Source organism: Protopterus annectens, chromosome 4.part1 (genome assembly GCF_019279795.1).
Source record: "Protopterus annectens isolate FY-2018-M chromosome 4.part1, PAN1.0, whole genome shotgun sequence".
In the NCBI taxonomy this organism is placed as follows: domain Eukaryota; kingdom Metazoa; phylum Chordata; order Ceratodontiformes; family Protopteridae; genus Protopterus; species Protopterus annectens.
In genome coordinates this window covers 120,603,567-120,616,217 of record NC_056734.1, presented here as the reverse complement: position 1 = coordinate 120,616,217, position 12,651 = coordinate 120,603,567, and the positions used below count along the sequence as shown (strand labels likewise).

At 43.7% G+C, this 12,651-nt stretch overlaps 1 protein-coding gene across 1 annotated transcript in view; it reads right to left on the bottom strand.

The window, feature by feature from the left end:
* Window positions 1-12,651, bottom strand: part of LOC122800768 (cytochrome c oxidase subunit 5A, mitochondrial) — a 149,396-nt gene that overhangs the window by 48,292 nt on the left and 88,453 nt on the right. Inside the window, exon 3 of the mRNA XM_044070022.1 lies at window positions 120-241. Within this exon, the coding sequence (XP_043925957.1) occupies window positions 120-241 (122 nt within the window). The remainder of the gene's footprint in view (window positions 1-119; window positions 242-12,651) is intronic.

Sequence of the window (12,651 nt, the reverse complement as noted above, 5' to 3'; positions counted from 1 at the left end):
TTAAGGTCTTTCACAGACAAGACTTTACTGAACTTATACATGCCACAGAACAAAGCAGCATTACAATGCAAGCAAGCATATGTTAAAATCGACTACTAGACCCTCATCATTAAACTTACCTTAACAGCTTCTAGGATACGTATAGCACTAGCAAGGTCATTTAGCCTTCTGCAAGCCCTCAAAGCAGCATCAAGGATTTTTGGTTCAGGTACCAGATCATACCCAATCAGTGTGTTCATCCCTGTCAAAGGAAGATTTAACATATAACAGAATGTACAGGTATCTGGACAACTAAGAGGTGCACTATTCTACAGATGCCAAAGCATTTCTATAATCAATTACTACAGGGACAATTGAAACCAATGTTGACAGAAAGAAAGAGGGGGGGATAAAAACACATGGCCTACAATGCGACTTTCATAAAAGCACAACACTGATGGTATTCAGCAAGGTATACTTTTATTCTATGTCCTTCCATTACAAGCTAGCAAACAGCACATGTCCTGCTCTATTAATGCCAGTCCAGCAGCTTTTGGTAACAGCAGTTTTACGGCTAATGTGCATAACACACGCACACACGAGAGACACACACACACAGGCGAGACGCACACACACACACACACACACAGGCGAGACGCACACACACACACACACACACACACAGGCGAGACGCACACACACACACACACAGGCGAGACGCACACACACACACACACACAGGCGAGACGCACACACACACACACACACACACACACACACACACACACACACACACAGGCGAGACACACACACACACACACACACACACACACACACACACACACACAGGCCACACACACACACACACGAGACACGACACACACACACACACACACACGAGATACACACACACGAGATACACACACACGAGATACACACACACGAGACACACACGACACACGATACACACACGAGAGAGAGAGAGACACACACGAGAGAGAGACACACACGAGAGAGAGAGACACACACAGAGAGAGACACACGAGAGAGACACACACACACAGAGACACACACACACACACAAGAGACACACACACGAGAGAGACACACACACACACACGAGAGAGACACACACACACACACGAGAGACACACACACACACACGAGAGACACACACACACACACACACACACACACACGAGACACACACACACACACACACACGAGAGACACACACACACACACACACACGAGAGAGACACACACACACACACGAGAGACACACACACACACACACACACACACACGAGAGACACACACACACGAGACACACACACACACGAGACACACACACACACGAGACACACACACACACACACACACACACACACACACGAGACACACACACACACACACAGACACACACACACACACACACACAGAGACACACACACACACAAGAGACACACACACACACCTAGAGAGAGACACACACGAGAGAGAGACACACACACACACAGAGACACACACACACAGAGACACACACACACACACACACACACAGAGACACACACACACAGAGAGAGAGACACACACAGGGAGAGACACACACACACACACACACACAGAGAGAGACACACACACACAGAGACACACACACACACACACAGAGAGAGAGACACACACAGAGAGACACACACACGAGAGAGAGACACACACACACGAGAGAGAGAGAGACACACACACACGAGAGAGAGAGACACACACACACGAGAGAGAGAGACACACACACACACACACACACAGAGACACACACACAGAGACACACACACACACAGAGAGACACACACACCACGAGACACACACACACACACACACACACAGACACACAGAAGGACACAGACACACACACACACAGAGACACTCACAGGAGACACACACACACACAGATACACAGACACACACACACACGACACACACACACACACACACACACACACACACACACACGAGACACACACACACACACACACACACACACACACACACACACACACACACACGAGACACACACACACACACACACACACACACACACACACACACACACACACACACACACACACACACACACACACACACACACACACACACCCGGACACACACACACACACACACACACACACACACACACACACACACACACACACACACACACACACACACACCGACACACACACACACACACACACACACACACACACACACACACACACACACGAGACACACACACACACACACACACACACACACACACACACACACACACACACACACACACACACACACACACACACACACACACACACACACACACACACACACACACACACACAACACAGGACACACACACACCCTGGGATGCACACACACACACACACACACACACACACACACACACACACACACACACACACACACACATACAGACACACACACACAACACACACAACACACCCACACACAGCATCACACACCCACACACATCACACACCCACACACACACACAACACACACACACACACACACACACACACACACACACACACACACACACAGGACACAGCACACACAGGACACACACACACAGGACACAGCACACACACACACACATACACACAGGACACACACCACACACACACACACACACACACACACACACACACACACACACACACACACACATACACACACGAGACACACACACGCACACGCACACACACACGAGACACACACACGCACACACACGAGACACACACACGCACGAGACACACACCTGAAGTACCCAATGTCCTTTTTAACTGTGGCATTTGAGAATACCTCCATTTGACAAATTATATCTCTGGTCACAAAGTACATAACAGTCTAAATTGAACAGTGCAGTCTGCCCCACAAGTGAGTACAGGCCCTTTCCTCAATAAATATGATCCACATATACTGGAATTCTAAGACAAACACCTCTTCAATACAACTCAAACAGATAAAATGTACTTCAACGTAACAGTAAAGTTCTGCAAAGATCATGGTATTTAACTCAAATGACACGATACTACATACATTCTTCCCATTTAAAATCCATTAATTTTACCCCCCCACATGCTTGCTTGATTTTCAGCACAGGTGGCTGTGAACATTGGTCAAGTATAAAGGGAATCCTGCCATGCATGAGGACAGTGACCACTGACTCTCAAGCAATCAGAGGGGCTCTCAAAAACATATGCATCTTGGAGAACAAAGCTCAAGAAATTTGTGGTACATTAGTTTGTCAGCAACATTACTTCTATCACCAAAGCTTTACAGCTTTCAAGGAAATAGTAAAAAAAAAATTCAAAAAGCTTATAAAACATGTCATACACCTTAAAAAAAATTCATAACCTAATGTGTATGTGATAACAGCTCCACTAGCCATTCCAATTAACTACTGTCATTTGGCATAAAATGCATTTAAAGAAAATCCAAATATACCCATCATTTACACTTTACAACCTGTATGAAAATTTCTAAAAATGTGGGGCACATTGAGAAGCATTAATACTCAGATGCAGACTTTGCCACACTGCTAGTTCATTTCACTAATATGTCATCAGGAAAATGTTCTTGTGCTTTCATTCTGAATGACCGATTGCCTGATCAGACCTTCTTGCACAATAGTACATTTAACACCCCCCCACAAAAATGCAGTTTCATCTCCCTTTCCATTTAAAGAAATAAATATTAATTTTGTTTATAAGCAAAAAATCTATATAGTGGCACAATGTCCCACAATAAAGGAGACCTTCAAAGAATTGGTTATTGTAAGGGGTTCTTTTAAGACGGTACATTACATTTCTGGGAACCACTGTCACTCATTTTCTAAAATCCTTAGTGTTTAATGCAGACTTACGCAGAGTGTTACGACTTCTACTTTCAGGTGACTTAGAGCTACAACTCCTTGTGCACACAAAGGAGTCAAGCACCTATAAAGATTTCTCATTGTTAAAATAAGACTTGGTAAAGGATACTAATGTATCCTGGAAAACAAAAAGCAATAGTCTAACCCGGTTACAGTTTTTAAATTGCATATTAAGGTTGACAAGTTGCTCAGGACTGTCCCACTGCAGTACAGCAAACAAAATGAGAACACTTAAATTGAAAAAGCATGAGGAACAGAATAAAGCTAGAAAGACAAGGCAGGCCACAGACTCCGTGTTTTCAGTTTTCATGCATTTTGCTTAAACCCATTATACTCCTGCTTACAGGCCTTCTTCCACTATGGACTAATGATGTGTCCAGCACTGTATTGTATGTGGAACACCTAACAGAAGCGCAATATAGTGTGCTTTTTCTTTTGTGTGAACTTTAAGGTGCTGGCAGAAAACTACTTTTCTGTTGGCATTTCTGAAACCATTACAGCAGCAGAAAAGAAATCAGATTCCTACTTTTCTAGTAATCTCTCTTTGGTGGTACATTTGCTGGCATCTTTCAGGATAACTGTTCTCACTTTGGGCATTGTAGCTTCCATGGTCACTCACCCTTTTTCAAGTAGGAGGCAGTCTACTGGATACGAACAGTTAAAACTAGAGTGGTCTAGCTAGCAGCACTGTTCATCAGGTACTTGTGCTTGGTAGAGGCTACACAGACAGGTCTGCATGCCTTTGGTCACATGTTTTACAATGGCTAACTGTGCCACTGGCATTCGGTCTAGAAAAACAGGTTATGAAAATTGGTAATATGGAACTATCTTAGTGCTGCTAACCCCGCTACTGTAATGTCACCAGCTCCATCAGTTACGACATAACTACAAAATCTGGTGTGCAAAACCAGAGTACATAACACTGCTGGATGTTTTGCTCCAGTTCCCCTTTCCAGCCTGTAAACTGGTGCAGCCCCTGCTCTGGAGGATTGTACCTGGAACACAAGATAAAATGGAGTAGCTGGGAAGTGACTTTGTATCAAATATTTCACACTATAGATATTTTGCAGCAAGTCTGTTAGCAGCCACGGAGCTCTGAATGAAGCAGAGGAATAACATGTTACAAAATTAAGGAATGACTATTAGTAGCCTGTTTAGCAGTACTGGGCAAGTCAAATATTAAATCTTCATATCCCATTTTTCCAGACTGAACACCAGTGGTACAGCAATTCATTATAAAACCTATATGGTTAAAGGGCAAAGGCGTGTAGTCTCTGCCAAACACAACTACCTGCACAACAGTGGTGCCAGCTAAACCTGTGATTGTGATACATGATCACTTTAGTTTTAACTGCCAATATCTGGTAGACTGACTACAGCTGGAAAAAAAAAGGCCATTTGCTGATCAAGTGGCTATGAAAGCTACACCACCTAAATGGAGAACAGTTGCTCCGAAAGATGCCAGCAAATGTACTACATGGAAGTAGTTGGCCAAAGTCTATTACTAGAAAAGCAACAGTCCAACTTTGCTTCTACTGTACGGTTCCAGAAATGCCAAAAGAAAAGCAGTCTTCTGCCAGCACCTTTCAGTTTGCGCCAGAAAAAGCATATTGAGTTTCGAATAGAGCCCCCACACATAATAAATGGACACAAGTATTAGTCCATAGTTGGAGCGCTACGGCAACATACCCACTTGCACACAAATTCAGCAGTAAGGCACTAGTGTTTCTCAAACTTTTGCCAACTCTGCTAATTTTTAAATTTACAATGCTTTACTTCCTTCATCTGTATGCAATTTTAAATTACTATACAAGCCATTAGCAGAAGTGTCTTGAGAAAAGAAAAAGCAACTAAATTACTGAAAAAATCTCTCACATTTAAGCTCAAGAAATCTGAATGAATGAATAAATGAATGTGTTTAGGAGAGCACTGACTGACTAATGCACAGAAACCCCATATGCCAAAAAAGTAACAAACTATTTTGTGACTAACAGATCAAAAGTGATTATGCCTTCTCAGTTCTAATTCTACTAATCTAGAATAAGCTGTCAAGAGAAATGCATGCAATTAGCTGCTTATTTATTGATCCAAATGGCCAACTAATATTTCAGTAATCCATGTGTTACATTAAATGCTTAAAAGGGTGCTGGTCAAGGACAAGAGTTGTATCTATATCACTCAATACAGTAATGCAAACTTGTGCAGATCTGTTGTGTACAGTGGCTACTTGTCATTTGTGCATAAAATGGCCCTACACAAACAATGAACTCGCTTACTTGTATTACGGTACAACTATGAAATACTACACTAATCAAACTTTTCAAGGTTGTAACAAGGTCAACTAAAATACCATCGCTACTCTATCAAAACAGAGTCTTACTATTAAGCAGAGAAAAAAAAAAAAAAATAGCAGAAGACCTGAACTTCACAAGGGGTTATCCACAAAAGTAACTTCATAAATGGTCTGGTAGGTGACAAAATACTTTGGAGTGACTCTGAACAGATGTGGTGGTGGGCATACAAATAAAGATAGTTTATAAAACTGCCACAAGATTAACTTCAAAAGGAAGTAGGAAACACTACATGCAAAGTACAGTTGTGTACACTTACCATAAATGTAGATGTTCCGAGTGTATTCACTGCTGCAGTCATCACATTTGGGTTATCTGCTTGCAGTAGCCCTCAGTCGGCCTGATTATCGAAGTCTTGGGTCCTGCGTCAGTTGCCGTCTCATCTTCCATGACATCAGGTAGCCAGGGGTATAAAGCAGGCAGCCGACGCCATTACATCAGTTTTTCTTCCCCCAGAAGTCAGGTGCCCCCATAATGGGAAGCAATTGTATACAAAGTTACACCTCCAATAAAAAAGCAAATACACCAAAAAGCTTTAAGCATAGTAAACAAGAATAAAGGTATAGTCAATAGAAATCGGGGCTGGAGGGAGGGTAACCAGGATTGCAACAGTGAATACACTAACATCTACATTTATGGTAAGTGTACACAACTGTACTATGTTCTTAGTGTTTCACTGTTGCAGTCATCACATTTGGGTAGATTCCCAAAGCTAAAGGATGGGAGGAGGTAATTAGATAGCATTAGGACCAGCTATAAGGCCCTGCAAGACTGCAATGGCAAAGCCAGCTCTGGATTTAGGAAAAAAACTGGCAAGTGGTAATGCTTGGTGAAGGTATGTACAGAACTCCAGGTAGCAGCTTCTAGGAAGTCACTGGTAGGGGACACCTCTGAAAAGGCTGTAGAGGTAGATGCAGCCCTGGTTTAATGTGGTCTTATCCCCTGTGGGGTAGGTTTTCCATGGTGCTTATAGCAGAAATTAAAGCAATGGCCTATCATTTAGAAATGGTTTGCTTTGAAATAGCCTTCCCCTCTGCCCCTGCAGCAAATGCAACCAGCAGCTGTTCAGATTTCCTGAGAGGTTTAGTCCTGTTGAAGTAAAATCTAAGTTGTCTGTGCAAGTCCAGAGAATGCAGTATTTGTTCCCCTTTGTTCTGTGGATTAGAAAAGAAGGTTGGCAAATGAATGGACTGATTAAGGGTCGCAATGGATACCACCGTGGGCATGAAGGAGGGATTGGTACTGAGGAACACCCTGTCCGCATGAAAGATGATAAAAGGCTCCACAGCCATGAGGGCCTGTAATTCAGACACCCTTCTTGCTGAAGTGTTGGCTAAAAGGAAGGCTATTTTCCAAGAAAGGAATTTCAACTCTGCATTTGCAGCTGGCTCAAAGGGAGGTAGAGTAAGCTTTTCCAATACAACGTTAAGGTCCCAGGCTAGAGTAGGGGCTCTCCTGGGTGGTCTTAAGTTTTTTGGCCCCTCTGAGGAATTGCTTCAGCAGTGGATGAGAGAAGAGGGGTGGTTCTGTATTGTAATGAGCTGAAAATGGCTGAGGCATGAATTTTGGAGGAAAAGAAAAGGCCCTTGTGAAGTATCTCAGTTAAGTACTGAAGAATTTGAGGTAAATTGGGTGCTGCTGTGCCCATCCCCCGAGTTTGGCTCCAGGAACAGAATCTTTTCCATTTTTCAGCATAGGATCTTCTAGTACTAGGTCTCCTTGCCTCCAGAATGACATCCATCACTTGCTTACTGAGGGATGGGAACAGAGAGATCAGGTTGCCACGTTCAGGGTTTGTAGATGTGGGTGCAGAATCCTGCCCTCCTGCTGAGACAGCAGAGAAGGGTCTGGGGCAGGTGCCATGGGTCCAGCAGTGACACACTGCTCAAGAAGAGGGGATACCCGTGTTGGTGTGGCCAGTCTGGTGCAATCAGTATTGTCCTTGGTTTGTCCTGTTTGATCTTGATTAATACCTTGGAGAGGAGAGGCAGAGGGGCAAAGGCATAAACTAAGTTTTTCCATGTGAAGGACAGGGCATCCACTTTCCAAGCTTGCTAGTGGGGAGTGTCTGTGCAGAATTTGTCCAACTGGTAGATCTGGGGGGAGGCAAACAGGTCTATCTCTGGGCTTCCCCATTTGTACGTCAGCATGTTGAATATCTTTGGTTCCAGTTTCCACTCGTGTGGGTCCATGAGATTTCTGCTCCCTTAAACTCCATGAGATTTCTGCTTAGGTCTGCCAGGGTATTTAGTTTTCCTGGCAGGAATTGAGCCTATAGGTGCACTTGGCAGCTCAAAGCTGTGTTCCACAGAGCCATAGCTAGTCTGCAGAGACAGTATGAGTGGGTCCCCCCTGCTTGTTTATGTACCACATAACAGTGGTGCTGTCCATCTTTACCAATAATTGTCCTGAAGAACGTGATCCTTGAAGGCCGTCAGAGCATACTGTACAGCTAACATTTCTGTTTGATTGATATGCAGGTGCATTTGACTTGGGTTCCATTTGCCCTGAATGCACTGCCCTGCCAAGTGAGCCCCCCATGCAAAGTCTGATCGGTCTGTTAGGGTTTGGGCGGCAGGGAGTACAGTGAATTGCAGTCCCTTGTTTTGGTGGCAGACCTCTGCCCACCAAAGGAAATCTATCTGTAGACAAGGTAAGAGAGGAATCTGATTCTAGATCCTGAGAATGTTGGTACCATTGTAGTTTCCTCACATGCAGTCTTGCATATGGAATTAGTAGAATGCAAGAAGCCATGAACCCCAGGGCTTGCAGATAACTGGGTCTTTGTGGCCAGTAGTTTGAAGTAGACGGTCAAATTAACTTTTTTTCTCTGGTGTGAGGTAAGCCATCTGGGAAGTTGCATTCAACCTTGCTCCCGGGAATACAATTTGTTGGCAGGGTACAAGATGTGATTTCTTCTCGTTTATGGTGTACCCCAGAGAAGTTAGCAATTTCTTTACAAGTTCTTTACAAGTGCCAGCTGATTTAATGGTATATCCTGACTTATTGCCCAAATTAGACAACTGTCCAGGTATAGATATATTTGAATATTTCTTTGTCTGCAAAATGCAATGACTGGAGCGAGGCACTTTGGCTTATCTACTGCGCCCAGGGTATTCACAAAGGGCAGTGCAGAGAACTGATAGTGCATGTAGCCTGCTCTGAAGCGTAGGCATCTTCTGCAAGATTCCCTTATTGGGATGTGCAGGTAGGCTTCCTTTAAATCCAGTGTTGCCAGCCAGGCATCTTTGCCTAGCATGGGAAGCAGCTGATTAAGAGTTAACATCTTGAATTTTCGGATTACCAAAAATGTGTTTAGGATAGACAGATCCAGGATAGGACGCCAGGAACCATCTTTTCTGGGTACCAGGAAAGTCTTGAGTAGAAACCTTGGCCCCATTCTTCTTCTGGAACAGGTTGAATAGCCCTGATGCTTAAAAGAGAGAGAACTTGCTTTTGAGCCTCTGCCCACTGACTTGGGGGTAGATCTGGCCAGCCGTTTGGGGTTGGTAAGGAGTGAAAATGGAATCTGTATCCTTGGGAAACTATATTTAAAACCCATTTGTCCTGGGTAATAAGTTCCCAATTTTTTGCATACAGGGCAATCTTTCCCCCTAAAGGAAGAGTCAGTTGAGCAGGGCTTAAGTCAAGTCATTGAAATATTTTACCATGGGGGGGGTCTTACTACTCCCTGCTTTGAGCCCCCCACTGCTTAGGCCTGTGAGTACCTTGGGTCTGAAGCCTGGGTGTTCTGCTAGTTCTGGGTTTGGACTGAGGAAAGCCTGGAAGGGGCAGGAAAGGACCAATTGTTATAGGGCCAATGCCTACTAAATCTGTGAGGTTGTACTTTGAGGAAAAAGCTAAATCTATGCAAACTGTTATATTTCCTGCATCTTTGAGAGTACTACTACTGCTTTGTTGCCAAACAGGCTGTCTTGGTTTAAGGGAGCATTTAATAATTTAGCTTCAACATGATCTGGCAAAAATTGCTCCTTCAGCCAAGCATGCCTTCTAAGTACAGGCCCAGTGACAGCAGCCTTGCAAGATGCCTCTAATGAATCAACCACACTGCAAAGCATATTTTCCAACTTGTTCAGCAGAATGCATTAAATCCTTTAATTCTTTATGTTCAGCACAGTCAGGAATCATCGTTTTCTGTTTAAGCAATCCAATAATATGCTGCTAATACTTTAACATATAAAAACTGGCAGCTTAAATCCCTAATGGCCAAAGTTGCAGAAGTGTATACCTTTTTACCCCATCTATCCAGCACCCTGGAATCTCTATCAGAGGGGGTAGGATTTTTGGTAGTAGCAGGCTTAATGCCCATGGGCCCCTGTGAAATGGTCTCGGGATCCGCAGTAGGATTTTTAAAGAGGAACTTGTGAGAGTCAGGAACCTTGCAATACCCATCAGGTTTTTTGGGAGCAGAAGGTAAGGTGTCAGGGGCCAGGCTTGATTCAGAGAAAGCATCATCTACAATGTTCAGTACAGGGGGGATAGCTAAAGGCTTGTGTTGAGGCAGGAGTAAGAATTCCCCAAGCCTCTTTTTGAGAGTAATCCTGACTTTCCCAGTGGAAATGTTCCCCAAGAGTATGCAGGGTTTCACCAAAAGAGAAATCCTCTTGAGGGGAAGCAGAGGAAATGGAGTCTTCTGCATCAGAATCCTCATAGGTAGATAAGGGCAAATCCTGGTCATCAGAAAAAACAGAAATTTCAGAATCCTGATCAGAAGAATCAGATGAAAAATCAGTCCTAGGTCTCAGAGGGGGAAGGGTGGCTTCCCCCGATTAGAATAAGGTTTTCAACCATTCTTATTTTGTTTTCAGGCATAGGGGCCTGACCATGCGGTCTGGACATAGTTTTATGTATAGATTGAGTTTTAGGCTTTGAAGAAGATGGCGTCTGTTTAATATGCAAGTCAGTAGGCCTGAATACACCCTCAGAAGCTGGTACTGGACCCACTCAAGGTAGAGACATCCGCAGGTTCCACAGTCGAAGAAGCAAACGCATGCATACTGGACTCTGAATGGGTCTCAGTAGAAGACTGCGAATCTGAAGTAGCTGGTATCAGGGGCTGCGAAAGCACCTCACAGAGTACCGGTGACTAGCTTAGGAGAAGCGTCATCGGCAGCTTTGGACCTATGCGGTCTGTGTCTTTATCTTAGCATTTTTTCGGAATGTCGGTAGTCGGGTGGCTTACCGAAGCCATTTCTGGATAACTGAACCGTGTACCAAAATATCTGGATGCGAAAATGAACAGACGACGAATAGTACAAGGTTTGAATAAGGCACAATACAGACAGTGAGGTAATGTCATGGTCTGGGTGTAAGCAAGGAATGCAGTACTAATGTAAATCTTTGAGACATTCACTTTCCACAAGAAATACAATTGTTAAATTTACTGACACCTGTTTAGAGCAAGAAAAAGGATCCCCAACGGGGTACTTAGCTTAGCTGAAGACTTCGGATCTGAAACTCAAAAACGAAAATTTCAGGAGTCGGCCGACCGGCACTTGCGAACTGCTTCTGCTACCGCATGGCAAGAAAGACCGATGTACTGGCATCGGCTGCATGCTTTATACCCCCGACTACCCGACGTCATGGGAGATGAGACAGTAACTGACAAAGGACCCAAGACTTTGATAATCATGCCAACTGAGGGCTACTGCAAGCAGATAACCCAAATGTGATGGCTGCAACAGTGAAACACGAAGATCATCATTAGAATACAATCCAAAACAACCAGAGTGGTTTACTTCAGTAATTTGAACAGGACAGATTGGACAATTCTTTCTAAATAAAGCCCTTAAATTGTTATTTAAGCTTTCTAAATAAAGCCCTTAAATTGTTATTCAAGCTTTCTACAATGGAAGTATACTGCAGAGGTAAATGGGGCACAGATTTTTCTGAATACCACACAAATTAGTTTTCACCAGCCTGCAGTAATCTGGAGTAACGCAAACAGATTAAGAACCTGCCCCTATTCTTAGAAGAGGGCAGCAAAAGTAGTTCAATTCTTACAGAAGCCATGTTGGGCAGTTTTTTATTTATTTTGAAAAATTAACCCCATCCATGAAACACAAGCTGCTACCATCTCTGATAATGTCAGTAGAAAAAACAATAAAACAAAAAAAGGGGGGGGGGGGCATTCAGCCTTGGCGGGAACCTTAATGTACTTCCTATTGAAGCTGACGAAACATGTTTGCCACAGCAAAAGGTCTTATTCTTGCAGCTTCATTAAAGTTTTTGTAATGCAATATCAAAAGCAGTCCCAAGGATGACTCGTCTAAGATGGTAGCCTTGAAGTCCTGGGTTAAGATCAAAAGCATCATACATGGATACAGAAGTCAATAACTAGCCCGATAC